At 43.8% G+C, this 27,848-nt stretch overlaps 1 protein-coding gene across 1 annotated transcript; it reads left to right on the top strand.

Annotated features, from left to right (window-relative positions):
* Positions 1 to 1,765: 1,765 nt before the first annotated feature.
* On the top strand, positions 1,766 to 27,415 carry kcnd2 (potassium voltage-gated channel, Shal-related subfamily, member 2). The gene is made up of 7 exons (XM_047034243.1): positions 1,766 to 2,077; positions 2,411 to 3,579; positions 22,775 to 22,937; positions 23,251 to 23,349; positions 24,264 to 24,359; positions 25,553 to 25,770; positions 25,919 to 27,415. The coding sequence occupies exons 2-7, from the start codon at positions 2,471 to 2,473 to the stop codon at positions 26,085 to 26,087; spliced, it is 1,854 nt and encodes a 617-aa protein (XP_046890199.1). The 5' UTR covers positions 1,766 to 2,077; positions 2,411 to 2,470; the 3' UTR covers positions 26,088 to 27,415.
* Positions 27,416 to 27,848: the final 433 nt, after the last annotated feature.

Here is a 27,848-nt window from a genome sequence, read left to right on the forward strand (position 1 = left end):
AGTACTGATTTTTGGGACAGGAGGTTCACTCCATGGAATAGCTTGGAAACGTCACTAAGACTAACACCACCTCAGCACAGCTGCCATCTTGTTGACCTGATTCTAATGGACACTGGCCTCCACCTCTCTTTTGACAAGCTGTGGCATGTCTCCAATGAAGGGCCTCATCTGTTTAATCATCTCAATCATTGAGCTGGACTAAACTAAATATAGATGAGAAAAACAGGACACACAGTAGGCAGGCAGCGGTCTTCACTGTATCATGGTAGTCCACCCCACTAAGCAGACAGTAATGTAAAGTATAAATGTCTATAATCCAATCATTGTCAAACCCTGTTACAGGCGCTTGTTTCATAGATGGGGATGTGTCAGAACTACAGGGTTGACTGAATACTTGTGTGTATGTGTGTATATATGAGCATGTGTCTGTGTTGAAAACCTGGATACACTAGATACACTACTGTACCATAGTAATCTGTATGGGGACATACTGTTATGGTCCCGATGATTAACTTTGACCCGTGGGTGTTATAACAAAGGTGCTAGAGAGGGGAGACGAGGATGACCAGTCCCCAGTTTTGATCCTCATTACACAACCTAATCCTGGGGGATTCAAGGTTGCTTCCGTGCTTCAAGATTACATTTCTGGCAGGCAATGACATAATATGATATCCCCAAATATGGACTTGGCACTGAAAGGGCCTTTAAAGGTGAATTGTTCAGAAGTCATCCTAGGTTATGTATAAAGTCTATAGTTTTTTCTATGACAGTTGGTTCGTTGGATGTCATGGCATGTCATATGGCGATGACAAAGTGGGGTTTGATCATTTACAAATGTGAAGAATAAGTCCATAATTACACGGAGAAGGCGATTACGTCAAACATTCACCATCCAAACGACCTTGGACACTCCTTCAATCAGCTGTGACTCTCGCGCTGTAAATGTATCAACGTATCCTGTCATGCCTGTCGAAACAGAGCGCTTTCCGTGGTACTGGAGAGAAAGGAAAAAATGATCAGCGCCCAGGTTTGTGACGGAAAACCCCGTAAAGGCCTTCAGTACATCGAACTAGAAGTCTAAAAGATTACATCAGATTAGCAAGTGCTAATTGCATGAAAATGATGTTGTCGTTATACAGTCCACATAGTACAAGAAACAACCATACTGCATGGTTATTTTTGTGATGCCCATTGACCTTTCCATCTAGGCTACATCCAGCTGGCTTTAGGCTGCTGAATTGAGAGGGCTATAATTGTTGTACTGCATTACATGTAATACTTAGACGTTACATTTGAAGTCCAAATTAACCAATTGCCGAGCCTAATGCTCATAAATTGACGCTGAAAATTGCCTGCGCCAATTAGCTTGTCATGTTTTCATGAAGTGGGAATGTCTAAAAATCACCCTCAGCAACCTTGTGGTAATTCTTATCAAATGCTATATGCACCGCATATAGCCAAAGCCCGACCCTGGTGTGAATACCTTTCCTGCACAACAAATGTCAAACAATAAGTCCAAACATTATAATAACCTACAAGTCCTTCAGGACTTACACAGTGTAGGTGTAACTTCTGCACTGAAGTCAGGAGATGATGCCTACTTATCTGGCTTTCGTTTCGCACTGAAACATTTATTTCATACAGCCAGTTGCCTGAACCAGTTGTGGAATTTCTGATTGCGGAGGGCCACTCCTACCACACTGCATATTCTTCTGTCTGCTCTCGCTTCACTGTCGGTTCCTAAGGGGGTGTTCCTGCAGACGACGTGAGGAGCAGAGTTGCGCTTTTATTGAAGAACAGCTGCATAGGAAGAAATCGTATAGAGAGCGATCACCGTTTTGAGGACTAGGAAACAAAAGACCGTGGACAAAACCTTCCACAATCTCTGACTAATAGCGACTGCAGAAAGTATTTTTTTTTAACTTGTTGCAACATTTACATTGTTTTTGATGCAGCGTTTGCACGATGCTCAGACACATTTGAGGCAAATGGGAGCTGATTTTTAAGTGTCTGTATTATGGAAACAGGTTTTGTGAGACAATTTTGACTTATTTTAGATGCCGTTGGACATGATATGGTAAGATTGATTTGTTCTTTACTCATGGTTGATGTGATCATGTTGCCCATAGTGTTCTCCGATATTTCTGCTATCCACTGGTAATTTTAAGGTGATTATTTTAACCGTCCCCATTTTCTAGCTATGATATGATTTCTTTCGAAATATAATTACTTAAAATAATGTCTGAGGTTTTGGTTCTGCGATGTCCAAGTGAGTCTGCAAGGTGGTTTGCTTTAGCCTCTATGTTACCTGCAGACAAAATCCGAAAAACTAGTAGACCTGCATCCATCTGGCATATTTACGTAATTTCATAGGCTAATACATTTTCTATGTTTGATTCCCCTTCTTCAGATGCTTATTCACCCTCAAGCCACGGTACTGTGATAAAGAAGGGTCGTCAACATACACAGAATGGCAGCAGGAGTGGCGGCATGGCTCCCCTTTGCCCGCGCGGCGGCCATAGGATGGATGCCCGTGGCGAGCTCCCCTATGCCTATGCCTCCGAGGGAAAAGAAAAAAACCCAAGATGGACTTATCATCCTCAATGTTAGCGGGACCAAGTTTCAGACGTGGAGAAATACTTTAGAACGGTACCCAGACACTTTACTTGGGAGTACAGAAAGGGACTTCTTTTTTCACGAAGAAACCAGTGAGTACTTTTTTGACCGTGACCCTGACATCTTTAGGCACATTCTAAATTTCTACCGCACTGGAAAATTACACTACCCACGCCAAGAGTGTATTTCTGCGTACGACGAGGAACTATCATTTTTTGGCATAATACCCGAGATTATTGGAGACTGCTGTTATGAGGAGTATAAAGACAGGCGACGCGAAAACGCAGAAAGGCTGCAGGACGACGAGGACGAGGAAAACAATGACATTGCCCCTTTGAACATGACCTTCCGAGAGTACTTGTGGCGGGCTTTTGAAAATCCTCACACAAGCACCACGGCCCTTGTCTTCTACTATGTCACAGGCTTTTTCATCGCAATCTCAGTCATGGCCAATGTGGTAGAAACGGTTCCATGTGGGCCTATGCCAAACCTAGCAAAGGAAGTCTCCTGTGGAGACCGTTACGCAGTGGCTTTCTTCTGTTTGGACACTGCGTGCGTTATGATATTCACCTTTGAGTACCTGTTACGTTTAATCGCTGCCCCCAGTCGGTACAATTTTATGAAAAGTGTGATGAGCGTCATCGACGTTGTCGCCATCATGCCTTACTACATTGGGTTGGTCATGACTGACAATGACCAAGTCAGTGGAGCTTTTGTCACCTTGAGGGTCTTCCGGGTCTTTCGGATTTTCAAATTCTCCCGCCATTCCGCTGGACTGCGTATACTGGGCTATACACTGAAGAGTTGTGCCTCGGAGTTAGGCTTCCTCCTGTTCTCTCTCACGATGGCCATCATCATATTCGCCACTGTGATGTTTTATGCAGAGAAGGGTTCCACAGCCAGCAAGTTTACCAGTATCCCTGCTGCTTTTTGGTACACCATAGTCACCATGACAACACTGGGGTAGGTGGTTGCATTTTGCACCTCTCACTACAAACGAGCCTGATCTTTCAAATACGATTATTCGTTGAATACAAACAAGGGTTCTCTTACAATCAAAGGGCCTATTCATGTTGAACAACCCTCGGGCTAGGGCATCTTAAAGCGAAATTAAGAATGTCACATTATCTTCTTAGGTTTGTCCACGCTTTATGGATAGGTAGCCTATAAACTCACCAGTTTTGGCTGCCCACACTCAACGAAATGGCTTGTCACAAGTGGATAACCTTAACATTACCCTTTCACTTCGTCACAATGAATCCTATTGAACAACCTATACACTGATAAGTCAATGCGGTAGGCCTAAACATCAAGGTGAAGGCCTATAGCCCTATGGCATGCTCTCACTCTCTCTCTACCTCACCCTCTCCCCGTCTCCACCTTTTTTGTCTTCTCGCCATGGATGTTAAACGTTTTGAATGATTTTCCATTTAATTCTCCTTAACACCCTCTGGGTGCTGATGCAGCATACATTAATTAATCATGGTTAAGGCGATTATTTTGATTAATTTATATCGATGTGCCCACTTGTGCAGCTGCTCGTCTCATTGTTCATTGTGTCTCTTCTCTGCATTCCGCTCGCGCCTGCTGCTGTGGTGCGCTTTCCAAGGTGCTGAAAACTTCCTCGCTCTTTAAGCATGCTGCCGCTTGGTTGCTATGCTTCTGGGTTTCTGTGTTAAGCTGCTTTCAAAATAACCCTGAGCAGCCGCGTCTGGCTTGCCAATGCACGAGCATAAGTCATAAAGTGAAAATTATCAGACCGTTCTTAATTTGTGTGTAAAAACACCCTGCTGACTACTTTAATCACCGCCTCTGAAGTGTTTTGCTATTTGCTATTTATACAAGAAAAAAATACTTGCATGTTACGATATCGTAGGATAATATTTGTTAGAAGAACATTTTACTCAAGTAAGGGATTCATGGGCGAGAGATAAGATAATTCAGACAAATCAGGCTACTTTGTTATGGGCTAGAAAGTGAGCTGGAAAGAGGAGAGACAAGAAATAGAGAGGCAAATTGGGAAGAGATATGCTACAATTGGGACCCGTGGGACATGTAGATATGCTACAGATTAGGCTATGGTCTGCACTTGTGACCAGACTACTTTCTGGGTTGCTAATGGCAGGAATGCATTAAACAAGCACACAGATCGAGGCAGATTCCATTTTCACACTAACATACTAGTTTCTGGCCACCATATGTCACCTGTCAAGACATTAAGCAGGTCTATAAGAAATATCTGACCAGAAAAATCATGTCTGTCTCTGTGCTTTTACAAGCCTTTCATGTCCAGTAATTCCATTTAACAACAGTGAGGCAGACACTGACCTTAAATTGAGATCAGTTATCTTCCACTTGCTCAACAGATTGTGAATTTTTAAGTAGTTTATGATAAATGTCCTTTCTGCAACAACACAACACTTGTCAAAATATCCATTGTTACATTGGCAATGACTAAGATAACAATGCCAATTTTCAGCAGTATGCTGGAGTGGAGTCTTTATTTTATTGTCATGAATCACAGAGTCTTTCTCTTTTTCAGTATCTTTCCACCTTTCATTCTCCCACCAAATGGAGCATCTTGAACGTTATGACCTTCGCCATCTAGCAGTTGAAGCTGTTGGCGAAGTATTGCCTGATGCATTTACTTGCTCACTAAATCACATTCAGAGACTTGATGGATTGTTATTATTATTCCGGTTATTTCTTTTCAGGGAGCACTCAACAGTGTTCAATGGTTCAAACTGTCACTGTGCTGCTACAGGTTACAGAACAATGTCCCCATGTACGAGGACAAAGGTAAAACGACCTTGATAAACTGGGGCGTTACCGTCAGTCTGTTGTAGTCCTTGACAGGTATGCTGATAGATTTGCAACCCGAACAGGGGATTTAACGGGCCCTGACTATTGGAATTGTTATTGAGGAGCTATAGATACTCTGGCGTTCAAAGAAAGACATTTCCCAAAGTCACCTTTCTTTCATTAAAAGGGTTCAGTGTGTCAGTGTGGTTGCAGTGATGTTTCATTATCCAAAAATCAAATTTCCAATACATGGCAGAATTAAATGGTTAATTCAGTCTCTCCCTTAGTGTAGAACAAAATCTATATGATATCCTTTGGTAACCTTCAAGTGGTCATCCTAGGACAAAAGGAGGGATGCTGCTGTTTAAAGCACAGCACAAAACCACCTTGAACAAAGTTAACTGAATTCTTGCTTGGGTCACAAATGATCATTCCCTTTAACTCAGATAGATGAGAAAACATAGAGGATAGTCCAAACAGATTAGAGTGTGGTGCCTTTCCATTGTAGCATTAACGGAATCAGTCATTTCCAAATGATGGCCATGGCCACACCTCCTTTTGATCATCGTAATTGCATAGAGATATTGTTCCATGACATATACAGTATTTTTCTATTTTTCGAGCCAGCTCTCTCACACCCCATTGAGTCAAAGACAGGAGCATTCTCTCTCCTGCTGATGGCCCATTGATCCTGCTTAAGCAGACGTGCCGACACTAGGAGAGCAGGGCGTCCGTTCACAGCCACTTGGCAGGCAGCCTGAACGAGAGAGAAGGGAGCCTGGAGACCAGCGGAGAATCAATAGCTCTGTGCAGCTGCGTGTCACGCCTCTGTGTCTCTCCAGTTTTGTGGCGACACTAGCTAGTGAACACAGGAGAAGGCCCACTTACCCCCCCTATTTATGGAGCCTAATCTCTGTGGCTGCGCTGGGATACCCAATAGATGACACACCGCCTCACTGCTGAGATGCTACTGCCAAGGTTCCACAGTGTCTAAAGAAAAGCGGTCGGTGAAAATGAGCCAAAATTGAAATACATATAACCTAGTTATTTTGGTGCATTATCTGCTGAGGCTTACGAAAAGATCTCGCGCGGTTTATTGATATTGGAGAGCTGTAGGAGCTCAGTAACCATGTGTGAGCTCAGACCTGGAGTGGAGGTCTTTGCTTGTTCTTTGTCAGTTCCACATGGTCAGGGTGAATTAGCTGCAGAGGGAGTTTTTGGTGCTTCAGATCTCCTAAGTGATTTAAGGTGTAATGGAGTGCACCGCAGAGAGCAGCTGTGAAAACGCTTGAAGTCAAGCGAAACCCACAAGGGTAGGAGTGGGGACTATGAGGGGGGGGGGGGGGGGGTGCAGGGCCACTGGGCTGTGGAGGGAACACACATACCTCCAGTCACACCAAACAGACATGGAGTCCTTCTGAAGGTCATACATGTTTTGGGCTCAATGAAACGTGTGAGATGTACACAGTCCTCGACATAAACACGTACATACTAAGTGTGCGTCTCACTTTTGACTCAAATGTATGTCAATCCACCAACATACTGTACTTCCCCTGAATATCTGTTTGCATTTTCATTCTTATTAGCAGCAAAGTGCAGCACGTGATGTAGCGGACGCTAATGCGGGTTGTCCATTTGGGTAATAGATGGGGTGTTAGCACAGTGTAGCCACTCTTTATCCACACAATTTATTGTCGTTTTATTTGTCAGGACCACTGCTCCACCCGCCACACACTGGAGTGGTTGAGGAGCGGGGTCCATAAACATGTCAGGGGGCTGATTTAAGAAGTAAGAGAAGGTTACCAGACGGCAGGGTCAATGGAAGCCAACTAAATCTTTGACTCTCTCCAACAACTATAATAGTGTCCAGCCCTGACAACGGATTCTAAAACCCTATGGCCATCAATGCCCAAGAAACTTCACGTTTAGATGTCGCACAAAGTAAATCTCTTTGAAACGCAACACTCCAATCCATGGTTGATGTAGTTGAAATGTACGAGAAAAATCCTGAGGGCCCTTTACTGTATCTGCGCCCAAGAGATAACAAATGTGTTCTTGACAATCTGCTATTAATGCTGTTGGTTAACTTTCAGTGCCCCTGGCTGACTAGGGATTTGGCTTCTACTTCCAAGCAGAGTTACACAATCATAAAGAACACTCTGGGTGTCTGACTGATTACACACTATTCTATGTGAATCTCAGATGTTTGGGGTGTGTGTTGACCAAATCTATGACACACCATGCATTGCACTATACAGAATGCACATCCGTGGCCGGGCTGTGAGATATAATGTGATCTGCTGTTATCCTGGAGTGGATGCAGTCAGAAGAGCGTCATTAGCCTGCAGGCTGACTGTGAACACCCCTGTCCCCCATATGCTACTGTATGGTTGGGGTGTAAAGGTGGAACGTGTTCAAATGTGCCATAAAAACTCAAGTGACAGGCGCTTCAATGGTGAATTAGGCATTGAAATGTCCCAACATGAGCACAATCTCCTTTTTTGCTTATGCAAATGACTGTGAAATAGAGGAGGATGAGGGAAGGGGACCTGGCACCCTTCTGCAGGGCAGATTAGGCTGATTGTGAATGATGGAACCTGTGAAAGAGGCACGGGTGTTCTTCTTACCACTAAGTAGAAATACCGCCTGCCCCGGCCCTTTCTTTCCCCCGGTGTGTTCATTATAGAGGGGCTATTTTAGACACACTAACAGTCCCTCTTCAGAAGGTTTGACAAGGAATTATGATAGCAAAAATGTCAGCTGCTTTTTATAGCCAGGTTGATGTATGATAAGAAGGTATACTGTATCAATATATTGATGAAAGGCAGTGTGTAGCGAGAGATAGACATATCAAATGGTTGTCTCTTGTGCCTTTCATCAACTTTGCTGTGTTGTATTCCTGGTGTGCTTTTTTGTTTTCCCCTCATCCTCTCATGTTTTCTAAGCAATAGAAACAACACACACATTCATCATAGCTATTGAGTGAACTGCAGCAGAGCTGATGTCATGATGTAAGGTAGGTAGAGGTAGGGTGTGGACTGCATCTTAAGGAATTGTAAATGTTTCTCCTGTGACAGCCAGATTGATAAATAATCCATACTTCGGGGACAAAATGGCTGTCCTTCCCTTTCATATGGTTTTCTTTTTACATCTTATTTTGGAGGCTGTTCCCATCTGTCAATGGAGTACATGTTATGAATGTGGTTTGAATGTTGGTCATTAAATAGTGAAATGGACTGGCATGTTCTTCTCTTTACTTCATCTTGGGTAATGTAGTATGAGAACATAAAATATGGCATTTCTATTTCCCAACACTCTGCCATTTTTATTTTTCTCTTTTTGCAACTCGAGAGACATCAAAGATTAATGACAATTTCCGGAACTAGACTATAGTTTCCCCCGAATTAAACCAGGATCACTGTATTACGGAGTAAGCAGATACTGTTTGTGAGAAAACAAATCACTATGATTTCATTGTTGTTAGAGTTGGTTCTGCCGGGCCCTGCTTCGTTTTCAACCTCCCAGCCCTGGAACCCCGAGCCATTTGTAGAGAATCAGAGATATGGAGGAATATATTATTTGAGTCTGTCCTATCTCAAAGCTTGATATGTTGTACAAGATATAAGACAAGAAATGCATTCCCTCTGATCATTAGATCAAACAGCGTGGAAGCGATAAGCTTGAGTCTAACACCAATCTCGTCCCAGAGAGTTGTGTGGCTTATTTACATACATCAGCATTTACATACTAATGAAAACGACTTGTCTGGTCACGGCAATCGGTATGCATACACACATAATGCTTCCTCATCACTTTTGTTAGATTTGCACAACAGTATTCCAATTCTTTCCAGAGCTCTGGTGTGGATTGGGTTTCACATCCCGGTTGGATTTGGATGCAAACAAGCAGAATGTTGTAAAACTAGAGGGAATTTTGTTTTTTCTTTACAAAGACTGCACTCAGAGTTGTTAATATTTGACAGTTTCCCATTCGTCAACATTTGAGAAAAACACTGTGCAACAAGGAAAGAATGACCATACCACTCATTAGGCAGAGATACAAGAGGGAACAGGCGGGTGCATTTTGCACGACCAGGCAGGAACCAGTCTTTCAGCTTGTGGTAACTTCACTCTTTATGCCCGTCCCTATACAAATAAGGTTCTGTTTGTTTTCATAGAGAGCTGTGTCATTAGTTTCATGTCTGGGCCATGGCTAGTGAACATTACACAATGTTTAATGTTTCCACAATGAAAGCAGGTCGTAATAAACAGCTGTCCTTGTATTTATAGCAGCTATTGTAGCTCTAGTAAACACTCAGGACAACAGTCATTAAACTCAATTTCCCAGACTAAATTGACTACTCCTATTTACGGACATTCCTGATGGCCAAGGATTGGATGAGTACAATTGTAGCTCTACCCTCCTTTGATGGAGGACAAGAGAGTCTATTGGAACCCATTGAGCTCTTAGAAATTTGTAGGGTATCAAATTGAGTTACTTAGATTTCTTTTTTTTGGTTGCGATTTCTCTTGTTTACTCCCTGTACTGTAATATCTATTTATCAATGCTCCAGATTCATAGCACCTGGAATCCTAGAAACATGTCTCTAACAAGAGTAATCTCTCTTCGTTCCAGCTGATCTGGTTTAGAGAAAAAGCCACAAGTCTAGGGGTATTATAGAATTGTTATGCAGGCAGAAAAGCAATTTTAGAGGTGATGTAACATTGAACATGTCATGGCATTATTTGGGTGGTTTGTGTGCTCTGTTTGGGGTAAGGGAGATTTAACTACCAAGCTGATACATAAGTGATAAGGAAAGGGTAGCATGAGGATAAAGTAGGCTGGAAATTAGGTTAAATGCTTTCACACAGCCTCTGTCCATGACATAACTTGGAGAGAAACACACTGTCATATTGTTTTTTTTTATTATGTAATCTTTGTGTGAGATTAATTTTGTATTACTTACCAATTGCATATTTATATACGTTTAAACTTAACACCAAAGCACAAGGACACTAACTAAAAAATCACAACGTGAAGATCACCGGAAGCCAAAGCTAAGCATTAACTACTGAAAAGGTTATCAATTAGAAATGTGCGAAATTCCAGGAACCTCAGAAAAAGAACACAAGAAAAACACCCAACATCCAGGCAAGTCCAGTTAAAGCATTTCAGATTCCAGCTGCGTAACTCAAAGAGTTATTACCCGGGGCCACCCAGACAGTGTTCGCCATAGTGTATTAATAATGTGGGGGGCAAGGCCTGCCTACATGTCTTACTGTCCCATTTCAGTGTGTGTGTAAAGAGCTGCCAGGGAGGCTCTGTTGAGATGAGGGATGTCAGCCTGTCCTCTTGATGTATGACAGCTGCTTCCTGCCTGCCCAAACCCCTATAAATAGCCATACATGTCACCCACGGTGCGCCATGCGGTCAAGCCTCAACAAAGCAGGCCACGCACCAGGGATGCATTTTTCTTTCTGACCCTAAAGCTATTTAAATGTTTTGGTAAATTATTTGTATAGATTTTTTTAAGGTCATGTTTTTTTGTACCATTAAGGAATTAGCAGTTATTTTCTCCTCACAAACTAGATCAATACTGTCCCCTTCGGGGTCAATAAGAAAGATGATTTTATCTGTCATGACAGCAACTTTAAAACACTCTCTGGTGTAAAACCTCATTTTGATAATGAATTGCCTTGTCCATAGTTTCCCTTATCTGGTCTGCACAGCTTCCCGATGCTGTTCCATCAATGGAATCGGTTCTTTGGATGTACTGTAGCTTAGGTTTGTTATGTTAGAAGAGGGGAGCTGAGCTGATGTGGCTTATGGATCGGATTAGAGACAGTCATATTGTGACCTGACCTGGTGCACAGCTGTTCCCTGGTTACCCCAGGACACAAAGTTAAATCAATACGCCACACCTGGATCAATAGCTCATCTAAGCACTGTCTTGATTTGGCCTTTTGAAGTGGTCCAACAGTACATGTTGCATCTATTTCAGCTAGCCTGAAGGGACGTCAATGGCATTTAAAATGTACCGAATTCTGGAACATCTTCATCGATCTTGTAGGACTTTGCAGAACAATGTTTGGTAAAGTATACACCTTAAAAAATGGTCTCAAACACATAACTGACCACACCTGTGACCCCCATAGCTGCCCTGCAGGAGGGAGGGTGGTGCGGGGGGTACAGGTGAGGGGCAGGGCAAGGACATGTCACCAGCTAGGACCCTTAATTAGGTCATGACCTTTTATTAGATCTGTCATGAATTGATCCTCCTAATGATGTCTGGAAACAGCCATCAAAGAGAGTGAATGCTGAGTTGTTGTCTGTCATCAGACCTGTTAGTCATAAGCTAACATTCAGTATGCCTGCTAAATGCGTCACTGTTTTGTCAGAAGGAAAACTAATCCATATTCCTTCTGTCAAGGCAATATTTAAGAAGACGTCATTGGCTGGGAGAGTCCAGAAGCTGTATGTAGATTTGGAGGGAGAATAGATGGATTGAGATCTTTATGAAGGTGTGATTCAGATGACGTCTGGGCCCCCCATTCAGAGGACACCCCTGCTGTGACCTTCCTCAGTCATCTACCTACTCAGCAACGTCTCAGACGCTTGAGAAGAATTTCTACGTGGGGATTTTTGCTTCTTTTCGAGGGTACTATGGAAAAATCATCAACAGCTGATTTGAAATTGTTCCCCCCCCCCTTGCCCCACCAATTGTCCATCTGTTAATCCCCACAGAGGAGCTTGAGTGTAGGTTTTTGGCAAGCACATCCTTATCTTTAAACAACGGCCGTAGACTAACGGAGTGCTTCTCGTTCTGCCTAAGCCGGCTGTTTTAATCGGAGATCAGCGGGCAAGCTAAACGGAGTGGACAGCCACATCGACGGACAAGCTGATGCCGTTAACAAAGCAGGACGTCGTTATTAACGTGAGATTTGGCCGGGGCACCATCTACGCTGCAGCCGCACACACGCGCACACACACGCGCACCGTGTACACAAACACAATTTGTATTCAGGCAACCCTGTAATCCCACAATTTGGTGGGTTGTGCGGAGATGCGGCTGGCCTTATGGATTCCCTGACTCTGGCCTTCACATGGAGGTCACCAGGGATCATGTTGAAGCAGGCGTGGAGAGAGGAACATCAGCCTCTCATCACATGTGACATTCAATTACCTCAAATGGTGAACTGGTCTCCAGGCACATGGTTAAAGGAGGAGTCGAAGGGAGCCCAAAAAATCAATTTAGCATTGGAATCTTATCTTTGGGTCTCCCCTCATCCATACTACATATGTTAGTGAAGAAAACAAGTCACGGAACCGTGAGTGCAATCCGTGCGTTCTCTCCAAAATGGCATCAATCAAAGTTAATGGACCGTAATCATCACCACAAATATCCTGTCACACATCCCTTTTTCTCCTGTGTATCTGTCCTCCTGTCGATGCTTTTTCAACTGTGAAATGCATGAGCTTTTCTTCCCACCGACTCTCATCACACAAGTCACCCAGCTTTAAAATCAGACACTTATGGTGTTGTTGCTGTGAATATGTCCCCCTAACAACAGCACCATTTTGACTCTTTCTCAAAGTTACAGAACATTTTGTTTCACAGAAAAAAAACCTCATGCTGCAGTTTTTACAGCGTGAATCTGGCCAGCCTTCCAGACTCTCGTCCATACCAAACGATCCATATTCAGCTCACTTCACCACACAGAGACACACACTCCCAACCCAGCCGTGTTTTTCTTTGATTTTCTATCATACATGCATGTAGAATGCTTAGCATGGCTGAGCTCCAAGGACTCAGTCCCCCTTGTATAGGTGTTTGATGGGTTGTTTTAACTGTAGAATCTCCAGTCTGTGGTCCATAACCCTCACCAGATGGAGCAGTCCAATTAGAAGGGAAGGAGAGTGAATGGGAGAGGCTTCTCTGTCTCTGTGGTTCTCTCCCTCAGGATCTCAATACAACCTAACAGCACAGGCATTAAACTAATACTGCCCGTTATTTTCAAAGGGAAACTCGTCAAAAGAAATAGAGGGTAAATAAACACTTTCAGTCTGTTACTTTTATGCAAAGCCGTGTTAGAAAGGCAACGCATATTGATAAAGTTCCCCCCTCCCCATCCACGGTCTATTCCGTTCTGAAAGATCCCTCTCTTCTTTCTTGATTCTCCAAGGGCACACGTCCCATAAAGAGATTACCTCGCCATCAGCTAAGAACGAAAAAGAAAAAAAAAGGGAGAAAAGGAATGAAAAACTGTTTAAAAATAGTAACACCCCTTGGGGTTGAACAAGGGGGGGTGGGGGGTGTGCTGGGGTGTGATTAAAAGGAATAACCTCCATCCAGCCATGATTGTCTTAACGGTACACCAGGACACACCCGCTTTGATTTAGCTAGCTGCGTCGTGCGATGAGCTCCCCTACTACGTAACATTCGCACCATCATTATTCGTGGTGTGGTCTGTCCTCTCCAATGACAAAGGTGCTTGAGTGATAAATAATGCGTTGTGTATTACCAAGTAACTGCTCTCCCCTTCAACACCCTCGGGGTCACTTAAATTCCGTCTTTGTCAGCTTCTACAGCAAAAACTAGAAAGATCAGTGTCCGTATCTAAACGACAAAGAGATTGCAACTGCAACAACCAATGTAATTGTAAAAACAACCTTTCGTATATTTTGGTCCCTGAGTTCTCCATTTTTCTTTTCTTCTTCCTTATCTTTATGGTATGATTCAATAATACTGTTCACATTCAAGGCATGTGGAAGCAGTAATGATGTCCCCATGCTCACAAGAAAGTGAGCGGGTGCAGGTGGGGGGGAAGGGTGGCTCTGGTGGAGCTGGCATGCTGTGCCGTGTTCGGGGACCACGCCGTGCTCTGATCTGCCCTGGGGGCCAGTCGACAGCTGTTAGAAGAGCTGCATCTCTGCCAGGCCATTGGGTCTGCTTCCCAATCTCTCCCCAAAGGTTCTCAGGTCCCTGGTACTGGCCTCTATCTGGGCCTCGCTGCTGTCGTGAGCCTGGCTGCAGTTCATGCTCTGTGGAAAAATGCTTGTCGAGTTTGTATGCTGTACCTATCTCCTCTCATCCCTCCTCCTCGATTTTTTTCCCCATTTAACCCAATAAAGCTGAAGTGTTCTTTTGAACTGGCAGCTGTTTTTTGGAATGTTGTTCTTGAAGTCTGTTTCAAAGACATTCCCTGAGGTATTTGACGTGGTGGAGAACTATTTCATGTGCCCCATACATTTTGGAGCATCTGTATAAAACTGTATGATGCATGTTTTCCATGTGAAGCCCTATCGGCCCTTGCCTTCAACTTCCTTGGGCATTCTGGGTGGATGAGGAGCAGATCTGGAGATAAGGGGCCCAGGCCAGCCGGAGGAGCCAGCTGATATCCAGCGGCTGCTCTGTGTGAAATCGCACATCAGAGTTAATCTCTCACCCGTCTGCCCTGGCGCTGACGCTCTGGCTCCGTAATCTGCTGTCAGCGTGATGAGGCTCCTGGACCGGTTCCCCTTTCCCCTCACAAAAGCTCTAATCCTCAAGACCTTTTCTTTTTCCTGCATCTCCATCATCTGACCTCTAGAAAAAGTCACGGAGGCTAAAGGGTGGTCTGAAAAGCTCCGTTCAGCAGAATTATTGGTTCTGTGGGATCAAAACTAGTATTTGACCCCCTATGCTCAAGTCTGTATAAATATATACAGTATATGAGCTATAAGTGATTACACTTGCATTTCATTTCCATTTCAGATCTCCAGAAAAATCCAGACTCCCTTCCCCCTTCTCAGTCTATCTTTCTCTCTCCTGCATGAAGATTAACCTGTGATGAATACAGAGTGAGCGCATTATCATAATCGCTTGAGTGTCTGATGATTTCATTTTATCTGCGCGTTCTCCCATAATCCATAGCTACCCTCAGCACTCCCCACCCCCCTCCCCATTACCCCACACAAGTCCCCTCCTCCGGCTCCCCTTTCATGTTCCTCATCTGCCCTCCCCTTTCAACCGTGGAGAAGTGTAATTCATTAACCAACTGTGCCACTGATTTTGTAAGCAGCTGCCGGCAGCTTTAAAAAAAAGTTGTGTAAAGAGAAGTAGTGAAAACACAATATGGAAACTTGGAAGGAAGGAAGAGAGACGGCCTTTGAGCAACAGTGGAGTCAGTTTACCTCTGTTTAATTAAGGTTTGACTGATCAAAGAGCCCAATCTCCCAGTCTCTCCTCTCTGACTGGAAGGAAGCTTGTGAAAAAACACGCTGTGTTTCTTTAGCGTGGGCGTACACATACACAAGCAGACACACACACACACACAGGCTCTCACACCCGGCACACACATTAATTTGAGCTTGCATATTCATGCAAAATCACTCCCATGCATAAGTATGATAGCATAATCTTTATTTGGGGGTTTGTAAATGTTTAACCTTTATGTAAAACATCTATTAAACAGCAATTAAGCACAATTGCTGGAAGGAATCGTGGTGGTGGTGGGGGGTGGGGGGGTGTTAAGGTATATTGGGTTTTGACTGAAGGGGAATATGTTGCGGTGCTGTTGCTGCCAAGCAAAGCATTTGTTCCTCAAGTGTCAGTGGGAGAAATGGAAAGATGGGAGACGAGAGGGAAGAAAAGCAAGATGTCAAGCAGGTGTGCGCTGGCACGGCGCAGCAACGAGGAAGGGAGCGTGAGGGAGAGAACGAGAGCTAAAGCAGGGTATCATTCTTTTCATCTCCAAGTCACAGAGAGAAGCCGGTCCGACCATGGGAAGGGTGAGTGAAAGACGTCAGTGAGGAAGAAACTAACAATTTTTTTTTCATCATCTTTGACTCTAAGAAGGTCTCCCAAATGAGAGAAACGCCACGCTAGCGTCAAAGCCGTAGCAATAAGTACCGTGGGGGACGGGGTTTGTGGGGGCTAGGGTTAAGCTGGGATTTGGAGGGCTGTGGGAATACATGGTTGATATGTGAGCGAGTGGAGGAGCGGGATGAGGTGTCTGGAGCTATATGGGAGGGATTATGCCATATGGTTTATCTATGTCTTTGCATGGCTCCGAGGGAGAAATTCAATGGCCTTTGTGCATGCTGTGTTCTCTTTGAGCCCAGTGGCTCAATGTACGGGTGTAGGATCAAAGCTGAACTGACATTGCAAGGCACGGCAAAAATTCGTTTACATGGCGGCAGTAGCCTCCAGTGTATAGCTGTGCATAAAACATCCCTGTTTCCTTTTACTCAACTTCATAAACCTCAAACTGTAACCATGGTAATTAATTAACCGTTCCATTGAGGCTCAGGCTTGCAGACTTTACAGTAACTTTAACCTTTTTATTTGTGCAATTATCCTTTTCTCTCATTGTTAATACAAACTTCCTTATATCCACATTCCCACCTGGGCTATCGCTAAACTTAAATCCACAATAGAACAGCAGTAATTATGTGTATTTATCTATCCCATCACCTGCAGTGGAAATCTAATGTGTTAATACCAGCACCTCTGGGATTCCCCCTGGATAATGATGTATATCTCAGGAAAAGATCAGAGCAGAGCCCTATCGTCCCACACACTGTAATCCCATCAGCCCTCAGGGTTTGATCCGGGGAAAAAGAGAGAGAGATAGACAGACAGTGCCCCGGACGCTGTGCAGCCAGATTACAGGACAAGACACAGGGGTCAAGGGTCAGAGAGTCTTAGGAGGGTAGGTCTAGGTCACAGGGGTCAAGGGGTCACAGAGTCGTAGGAGGGTAGGTCCACGTCACAGGGCATAAGGTTCAGAGAGGTGGGATTTTGGTTCTAACTGTACACCCCATCTCCAGATTTCTCACAATTTCACTGTTACCTCAAGGAAAAACGTTACTAATGACAGAATTTATGGAGAATTTACATTTATGGATACACTCCAGTAGCCTTTTTAGACATTTAGTGAACTGTGCTACATTTGTAAAGTGTAGCATGAGACTGGCCCCATATCCTTTGTCTCCCCCATTGCTGGCCTACATTGGTTAACCTAGCAAGTCTCCTTGCAACTATAGCAGTGAGATACTGCATGTAAGGTTTTCTACAATCACTACAAGTCATTGGCCTTTTTCACTGAGGAATCATAATTCTTCTATAATGTATTTTTCTACTTTTTCCAGTGGAACCTTCTAAATGTTGCATTCCTGCCCTCAAGACGTTCTCACAACTTTCAGCACGGATGCTGGCAGTGAATTAATCATAGGGGGGTAGTAAAATGTTCCTGGTTTCATGAATTTATTTAATAACTTGGTACATTTTGACATGTACTTATTTCAAACAAATTGACCCGTTAAAATAACTTATTTTTGAAGGGAGATAAATAATTTGTTTGGGGATTGGCTACTGTTGAAAGATTAGGCTGAAATACATCCCATTACTGATCCAGCTATAATTTAGAAAGTGAAACTTATTTCAGGGATTGACTCCTCAGCACAACAATTTAGAAGATAACGGCATACCGACAGCACTACATTAAGTTAGTGCCCCCGTCAATTTCTCACGACTTTTGTATACTGTTCTTCCCAAAGTCCTGAGTGTTCGCTGCCTCCCTGGAGTCTGCTATTCCCTGCATTTTTACTGCCCAGAGCTTTTGCTGGATTGTCCTCTAAAGATGGGGACAACGGGATGGGGTTGTTGGCTTGTCACCCTGCCACCTCCCCCATGTTTTTAATGAACGCCCCTTTCCCTCATTATCACTTTGTGATTGGCAAGGCTGCACCACCTGGTCCTTCCTCTTCAGGTCATTGACGAGTCTCAGTCTCAGGTCGAGAGGGGCCTGACTAGGAACCTGTTGTGGCAGAGGCTGAACTGTAGATGTGCTAAAACAAATTAACACATAAAGCGCTATGGAGATGGAGAGCGCCACAGAGAGGTTGTTCAAGGTCAAAAGAGCCCCTTAGCCTTTTGTTTTGCCTTTGGTGTTATTGTTGCCCTTAGACAAGATTCACATTTTTCATTAGACGACCATATTTTTAGATACATGGAAAATGAAAAATCGAATTCTATATGCCTGTTACAAACGCTTGACCTTGTTAAGGACTAGCTCAAAAATTGTGCTGGAAATGAGAAAACGCTACTTAAAATGGATGTCTTGTATTGGAATCTTTGATAGCGTATCTCGGTAATTTCATTGCATAGCCTCATAGATTTGCATGGCAGTGCTTCAGGAAGTACTCCCTGGTTGAAGATAGGGAGGCCAATGTTGAACAGGATATGAGACCTCCCACTGCAATCGAAATACAATTCATGAAAAAAAAATAACAAGGGAAAATGAAATTATTTTCACGTCATAAAAGATTAGAGTCTGTTTTCACGTCATAATAGATTAGAGTCTGTTCCGAAATTAGTGACATGAAACAATGAGGACAGATAGTAGCACCCAGGAAAGAGAACGTAGCTAAGCTTATCTAGAGGCTAATCAGTTGACAAATCAAAATGATTAACACAATTTATTAATCAAATTAGTTTAATTCCAGTATGGTATTTTCATGATGATACTGTAAATAATATAGAGTGGGTTAGGTCTAGAGTTAACTTATTATGATTGTAGACTTTAACTTTTTAGAATGGTTATATAAGGTAAATAAGCGCAGTGGATTAAACACATCCGTATGTTTATACCATCAACATATACAGTATGAAGAGTGGTGAGAAGTTGTTGTACTGTAAATGCTGGATTTAGGCCCAGTTTATTATAGGGACAACTTAAAGTAGCACCACAGGGGAGAAGGTGGATGACAGGATTTAAACTCTGTTGACAGCCCATCTCTCAGTGAAGGGAACTCTCACAATCCTTATTGAGTTGTCATGTCATCACTGTTGGCAGCGGCTTGAACTCACATATCAATTCCAGGAACTGAGTGAGTGGATTATTTTGGACATGCCCTTATAGTGGGGTTACATTAGAAAATGTACCTTATTCGTCGTCACTTAAGAAGGTCTTGTTAAGTGCATTGATGTTTGCTGGCCAAACCATAGTGTGTGTTAGTTTGCGTTTCTGTGGTTGGGTGGGTGCATATGCTTATGTCTGTGTGCGTTTATGACAGATGTTAACACTGACAGTTAAATAAGAATATTTGGCAGTGTGTGGAACAACTGACATTCTCAACCTAAGCTTATTTCAGATTTTCATGTTTCTGTGGGAGCATTCTATTTGTTTGAATTGATCAGGGAGAAAATGCCCTGCACCTTCTCTGAGTAAAGAGATAAACATATTACGTGTTTGTAAAGTGATCCTGTTTAATTTCACTTCGCACTTACCAGATGGCATTCCACTTTCAGACACAGGGTTCTGGAAGACAATCAAGCTCCAAGATTGCTTTTTTAGGGTGGGGATTGCTTTAACTTGATTTGAAATTAAAGGCCGATCTTGTTTTTCATTTGTATGTGTGTATGCGTGTCAGTGATGGGTGAGTGTGTGTGACAGAGGTGAGATTATGTTAGTTTGACAGTGGAAAGGAGCGTAGTGGTTCTGATTTGTGCGTCAGAGAGAGACCCGCCCTCTCTGGTGGATCCAAGCCCAGTTGTTGAGGTCACTAGTAGTGCAAGCTAACTCCTCATTCTGAAATGTTTCAAGTTCATGAATGTTTGATGTATCTATTACCCCTACCATGGGGGGGGGCTCTATATCCTCAATCTCTCGTCTCTCCGATTTTCCCCCTGTGCCATCCCTCATCCTAACATCACGCTGTGAAGTCTCGATCTCAACTCTATATCACACATCCAACTGTGCAGTGGCGTTTCCAGATGAGGCCTATGCACCGCCTTTTGGCCAATCGGAGTAGCGAGCATGTGCTGTCGAGAGCGGTTGTCTCAGGTGGGTGGATCTCAGGGCAAGGGTAGTCATCCAGTCGCACGTCCTCCTCCTCCTCCGCCAGCTGGATAAAGATCTAGTCATCCGTCTTCATGTCTCCTGGCTGGCCAGTCAGGCAAGGAATGCAGACCTTGATTGCAGGTTCGAGGTAACAATGGGAGAAAACAACACAGCGCATGACTTGAATCGCTCTTTCTCGGCTGTTCATTTTGCTCTCCAGTATTTTCAAGAAATGTGTGCGTTGTACTTTTGTTACGTGTCTTTTTTTCTGGTCCCTTCGGGAATCTCATCGCTTTTTGTTGCGAGATTTTTGTATGAGCTTCATGTACTATGCTCTTTGTACTTGGTGTTTAACTTTGCATACGATATGAGATACTGCCTGTTATAGGTCTCTGAATAATATGATAGTCAATCCCTCACAGACTAAAATCGGATTGGTATTAAACCCATGTAGCCTGCTCTTTAATATATGGGTATTTTGTGTTTTAGTATGATGTAGAGGATCTTCTAAAAGTCTCCCAAGGGTACATACAGTGTCTATAATTGACACATGCTGTCAAGCGCGTGGCAGGATTACACAGGGAAATGGCTGACCCGTAATGAGCTGTAAAATAAATGACATCTGCATTGTAATCATTCAAGTTGAAAGCAAACTGTTGTACATGAACTCCCATCGAGCGTGATATTAAAACGTACACTTTACAGCCTTTCCCTTGGCTGTGGAAAAGGCCTGCCTTTTGGACCAACATGATGGAAACCCGACGCTAATGATTCAAACAGCCGGCCACGGGCTCTAGACAACTTCATTTATGAAATAGTCAACCTCCCGTGTAGCGATACATTCACATTATCCGGCATCCATTGAGAGATATGGGGCTGTCACAGACACTGAGTAACGTTGATGTGCTCCTACACCTGCATTTATCTTACTCTGGGGAGGCAGCCTAATGGTATTCTCAGGTCATTAACGCATTAGGGTCCCAATCAGTCATTGCTCCGACCTGTATCCCAGCCAACTACCAATCGACTTGCTGGCGGCTATGTTGTGGCATTTTGAAAATATGGAAGCCTCACACTGTCCGCGCTAATGTAATTCTACTATTTTAGCGCTGGTGTAAGGCTCCTCCTGGTATGATACTTTGACTGAGGGCTAGTCGTGACCACACAGGCAGTGTACAAGTAATTATGATAATTTTCAAGTTTGTGCCCTGCACTTTTAATTGCCTCAGAGGAAATGAAGTATGCTGCCTCATTATTTGTTGTTGCGGAATTATGATCGCCTCCCTGCACAGACCTGAAACAGTGAAAGCCATGAAATGTTTATTTACTCTTTGTGGCAGTGTGAGGACTTGAGGCAGGACATTGCCCGAAGCTGGAGCTGGGGCCGGGCCGGAGGTGCCTGGAGAGGAGAGAGAGGAGGGGCCTGGAGAGGAGAGAGAGGAGGGCCCTGGAGAGGAGAGAGAGGAGGGGCCTGGAGAGGAGAGAGAGGAGGGGCCTGGAGAGGAGAGAGAGGAGGGGCCTGGAGAGGAGAGAGAGGAGGGGCCTGGAGAGGAGAGAGAGGAGGGGCCTGGAGAGGAGAGAGAGGAGGGGCCTGGAGAGGAGAGAGAGGAGGGGCCTGGAGAGGAGAGAGAGGAGGGGAGTGGAGAGGGCATAGGAGAGATCCAGAAGACAGTTTTATTTTAGATTTACATTGAGCGTAGACAGTCTTACTGCCTTACCGAAGACAGGTGCATTAATCTTACTAATGGGACAATTCTGGACCATCTGATATATGGGCTCCATTTCGTCTGCCCATTCGAAATGTCTTCCGAACATGTGAATGATGTTGAAAAATGATGCGCTTAGTTGGACAGTTGGGAGCCTGTGTTGAACATGATAAAGAATGGATTTTTTTTTTCTGAAATTGTGCTTTCAATTCCTTACACGTTTTTGTGTATCAAGATGAGCTTTCACATTTCTGAAGCTGTGGAATTGAAAAAAAAGTTTGTGGTTGAGATCCATATACTTTTAACGTGGTCTCCTCTGGGTTTGGTATGCCGCTGTTGTCTACTAACTTTGCGTTCTTTGAACTTAACACGGCTCCCTGTATCTCTCACTAGCGGTTTGGCTCACAAAGGCCGTGAGGGAGCTGGGAGGTGTTTTGTCACCATGTGAAAGCTTAGGCCTGTGCGAGCAGGTGTGTAATTATATATGAAACATGGTTTTCAGTCTTGTGATGGGACAAGAAATGTAGGCCAACATGCAACTTCCCTAAAGTTCTCAGTAGTAGGCCTATTTGTTTTCTCCCTCATGAGATGTATAACTTTTTACATGAACACACTGTAAATATCCAACATAATCAAGAAATCATAATATTTAGGCCTATTTATAGTTACAGTGTGCTAAGATAGTCAATACTGTTAGCAGACTAAGCATCAAGATGTTAATATTAGCTTTCCCTTAAAAGATTGTTATAATTACCGGTCGACCTGTTTTAACAGATTATTTCCCCCAGGAACATTTGGTTATATCGTCCCTTTTCTGCATTTCAGATATGGTGACATGGTGCCTAAAACCATTGTTGGGAAGGTGTTTGGATCCATCTGTTCCCTGAGTGGGGTGCTGGTCATTGCTTTGCCTGTTCCCGTCATCGTGTCAAACTTCAGTCGTATCTACCACCAGAGCCAGCGTGCGGAGAAACGGCGAGCACAGAAGGTATGGTGCCGTCTCGTTTCCTTGTTCTGCTTTGACCTCACCGCAACATTAACACACGTGGCTTTTCACACAGGAGCCCCTGAAATCACTGTCTGTCCCTGTGTGTGTGTGAGGCTGAAAGAAACAGATCCAGTTGTTGTGATGTGCTCTCAATGGAAGTATGTACATCTCTCACATCGTTATAGCGGTCCACTGAATACAAGGGGTTGTATGGCTGAATACTGAATACTGGCATTGAGTAGAAGGTAAGCCAACTGACACATAGAGACTGTGTCCGGAGGGGACCTAAACAGAGGTGTGTTTGTTCAAACAGAAAACACGGATTGCTAAAATCCGTGCAGCGAAGAGCCGAGGCACTAACGCCTATATGCACTACAAACACAGTGGGCTCCTGAACGACCTGCTGGAGGAGGTAACATGGCCGCCTGTCGGGGCCGACCTGGCGTGTCTGGTGCATGCCGCTCTGCTCTGAACCCATCCCGAAACGGGGCTTCTCATGCCGCAACGCAGGGGCTGCTCGTGCCGTTACACAAAGGGGGGGCTGCCGTCATTCCAGTGCTTCACCGTGGTCGTTCGTCCTATCTAACAGCTCCCACTCACGCCTCTGGGCTGCAGCATTGACATGCTCTCTTTCTTTCTCTCTGGTTTGACCACACAGCAGGACTGCCAGGGGGCAACTTTCCAGCTTCCCCTGCTGGTGGAGCAGATGTATTACATACCACCCTAACTCATGAGTCATGACCAACCTCGGCATGTCTGTCCAACAGGGTTTGGAGGGGACGGGAGAAATTTCATATTCAACTTCTCTTTATTTGGAGGGCATCCACCCGGTCTACATCTCCTCTAAACTCTGTTTTTTCTTTGTTTCTGTGTTGTGCATTGCACATTGCTGTTTGAGCATCCAGTTACTGGCTTAATTTCAAACCAACTTGTATGTCATAACATCAGTCAAGAGCCATCAGTGTGTGTTAATTTGGGTTTTGTTTAGTGTTTGAGACCCTCTTTAGTCCAGGAATGCAGATGCTGTTGAAACAAAAAATGACAAATTGGAAATCGTCTCTTTTTTTTTTTCTACCACCAAATCCAGTCCTGTAGGGATAACCAACTAATATTTCTTTTTACATCTATGCACTTCTAAAATGTCACTGTCTTGGCAGGTCCACTGGAGGCTGGGTGATTTTGCACAGGGCTGTGTGTTCTGTCTGTCTGTTGTGTCTCTAATGTCCCCTGCACTGAGTCAGTCCCTCCTGCCATCCCTTAGCGAGGAGGTCACACATCGCTGACTCACTTACACCCTGTGTTCTGTTCCCTGTGTGTCCCCAAAAGGCCTCCAAGGAGGCAGGAAAGGTCCTGATTGGGAAGTCCCATGCCCCGCTTGAGAGCAATCACCACCACCTGCTGCATTGTTTGGAGAAAACCACGGTATGAACACAAACACATACACACACACACTTTATACCCTCTACATATATATAGGGGGAGCTGAAAAGGGGTCAGATGGCTGAGCGGTTAGGGATTCGGGCTATTAATCAGAAGGTTGCCGGTTCAATTCCTTCTTGTGCTATATGACGTTGTGTCCTTGGGCAAGGCACTTCACCCTACTTGTCTCGGGGTGAATGTCCCTGTACTTACTGTAAGTCACTCTGGATAAAAGCATCTACTAAATGTAAATGTATATTTTTACATATAGAAAATGTACATAGACCCACCCACTAGCAGACCTTCTTCCCAGTAATATTACATATTGTATCTTGTATTGTATAACAACGTAATATTACATATTACACGTCAAAATGTGATCTACCCGGTAACAGCTTTCAAATATAGACAGGATACACGGGTTAAAATGCCAGGACTTGTTGCATGTGTTACATGTAAGAGTTAAAAATAGCTCCAAATGGGCTTGTGTTATAGAGAGAGCCATCGGCAGCATGCCAAAGATAACACATGCTGCTCCAGCCACTAACATTACGCCCTCAAAACAGACAAGCACACTTCATTTTACTCCATGTATAATTCAACGAAATAAAAGAACAACCTAATGTTCTCTGTGATAGAGCTCTGTACATGTTGCTATATGAAGTCTTTAGACAGACCCCCCTCTGCACATTTGGGCAATGAGAAAGTGTCTTTCCTCAGTAAAAGGTTTGGAGATCAGGGGAGAAACCTACCGAAAACTGCCCTGCTCTTCTGATACTTACATGTTTACATCAGGAGCTGTTCTGCTGTGCATTATAGATGATACAGTGCAGCGTACATGAGGTGGGAGAGGATGAGTCGTGACTAGCTTTGGGGAGCGGCGCGTTGTCTCACTCTGCCATCTGGTGGCTGAGTTGAGACTCGACATGGAGCCTGACCTTCAAGTATTGCTCATTTATCAGCGAGAAAATGATGGAAATCGCATCACAGATGGTGCTTTATGTGGGCATCTGGGGGAATGTAATTATATTCCCAGGATATTCAATTTTTCTTTATACACAACAATATTGCCCTGCCTTTAGCGGAGATATCATTAACATCTTAGTCATTACAGCACAGTAAGTCGTTAAAGTAATGTGCTCGTGGGGTGATTCATGTGTCACCCTTTTGCCTGATCTTCACCCCTTCTCCTCCAGAACCACGAGTTTGTAGACGAGCAGACGTACGAGTCCAACTGTATGGAGCTCTCCATGGTGAACAAAGGGGGCTCCCGGTCCTCCTCCCTGTCCTCGTCCCCTCACGGCCTCTCCTCCTGCTGCTCGCGGCGCAGCCGCAGGAAGAGCCTCAGCCTGCCCCACTCCAACAACCAGGAGCTCAGCACCATCCAGATCAGAGAGAGACCGCTGGCCAATAGGTAGCCTCTCTCATCTCTCTCTCTCTCTCTCTCTCTTTCTCTCACACACACACACTTTCTCTCGAATACACTTTCTCTCAAACACACACACACAAACACACATGCGCACGTATTTCTCACCCTTTTGTCCCCATTCTGTCCTGTGTAGTCGGTCCAGCCTGAACGCCAAACATGTTGAAGCGGTCCCGCTCAAGTGCAACCAACCTTACATCACCCCCTGCCTGTCCACCCCAGTGGTGATGTCATCCGACAGAGACGGCACCACCAGTTCTACCGTCTACTCTCAGAGCAACATCGTCAGAGTCTCTGCCTTGTAGGTGTCACACCTGTCTGTATGGCTAACTGGTCTTCAGAATAACCAGGTGCCGGGGAGATGAAGAGAGACCCTTGAGCATAAACCTGCCAGAAGAGTGATTATCACTGTGTTAGAGGTCAACGTTTGACTGGCTCTCCTTTCTAATACAGAGCCTCTGTATGGGATTAGACTGGTGGGACTGTCTGCCTTGGAGAAAAGGGACCCAGAAGCCTGGCTCTTCCCAGATAAGGAAGGAAATAGGGTTTTAACATTTTGAAACAATCGTTGTTGCCTGAAGAAAAGAAGAAGAAAAAAACACTAAGAAGAGATTTATTTTTTGAAGATGTAAATGTAGTTCTACATGTCGTCTTTTAACTTAAGGGGGGAAGGGGAGACTATTTTTTGAAGTTGTCAGTCCATTTCTTGTGTGAAGGTCAACCTAGACATCCTATGACGAACTGAAGACAAAGCACACGTGCATTCAATCAGTGCAGAGCATCCTTGTGAATAATAAATCTGTCTATATGCACATGTTTATAGTAATCATTATTAAATCACACACACAAGACATATATACACTCAAATAAAATGTTCCTTAATATACTTGATTAAACGGCTAGTTCCATCGTTGTTGTAAATTCAGTTACTGTACAATGGCAACATCCACTGTTTGGAATGAATAGCCACTATGAATATTAGGAACTGGATAAAAATGGTTTGAGTCCATACCCAGAAATGTTTGTGAATGTGGAAGTGAGAATTGAAAACACATGTTGGAGATAATAATAGGGACCCAATGTGAAAACAAATCCCTTCTTATATGTTCAGCCATCTCTCAAAAATGTGTGTATTTCACCTTGAAGCTGCAAGGTATAGTCATCAGCTAAAAGTAGAACATTATGGTAATTAGTAAAGAGCACTAACATAAGCCCTGACTTGGCTACCCTCTCAGTTTAAATGTTTGAAGATTATAACTTTCTAAATAATCTAACAACCATTCACAGAATTTTTAAAAACTGGTAAATGGTAAAAAAAAAAGACTTGGTAAATGTCACTGTTAAGATAACTCCTTGGTGCATTTCTTTGTAAAAGTTGTAAATATCTATGTTTATCTTCATGAAACACGTTTATTCCTGTTTTCAAGATTTAGTTTACAGTTGTTCACATATTTCTGTCTGTTGATAACTGGTTGAATTGAGGATTTGCATGCTGTCATTGCAGAATTCCGTTTTTATCCCATTATGATGTGTCTCCTTCCTCTTGGAGGTTTGTATGTGACAACATAATGAGACCAGTGATGGAGTCGTGATTTAAAGTTTTGAGTAAATTGTTTTTTACTTTTATCTTGTTAAGGACAAAATCTAAAATAAAAATAAGCTAAAAAATGATTACAAATTGTGCATTTGGTGCAGTGGCTAGAATAATAAATCGTTCTATGAAAAAGAAAAAAAAACATCCTATATATTTGCAGTGTCTGTGTTTTTTCCTTCTGTGTATTTTCTGGTCTGATAATGGTTGTGCAACATGCAGCCTGCTGGGACGTGGAGCCCATATGACACCCACACAGTGGGGTAGTAATGAGGACCTCTCTCCCCTGGTGGAGCTTGAGGGCATGTTGAGGCCTGACAGAGCCAGCGGTTGGTCCAGGGCTCCAGGCCCTTACAGTCAGAAAGCAGGTCTTGTCGGTTACATAAGAGCTGTGCCTGAGTTCTCACAGGTTCATGTCTCACAGCAGATGACAACTTCCTGTGTTTGTTAACTACTGAACATGTGACGGCTTTCA

This window comes from Hypomesus transpacificus, chromosome 14, assembly GCF_021917145.1.
Source record: "Hypomesus transpacificus isolate Combined female chromosome 14, fHypTra1, whole genome shotgun sequence".
NCBI classification, from domain to species: domain Eukaryota; kingdom Metazoa; phylum Chordata; class Actinopteri; order Osmeriformes; family Osmeridae; genus Hypomesus; species Hypomesus transpacificus.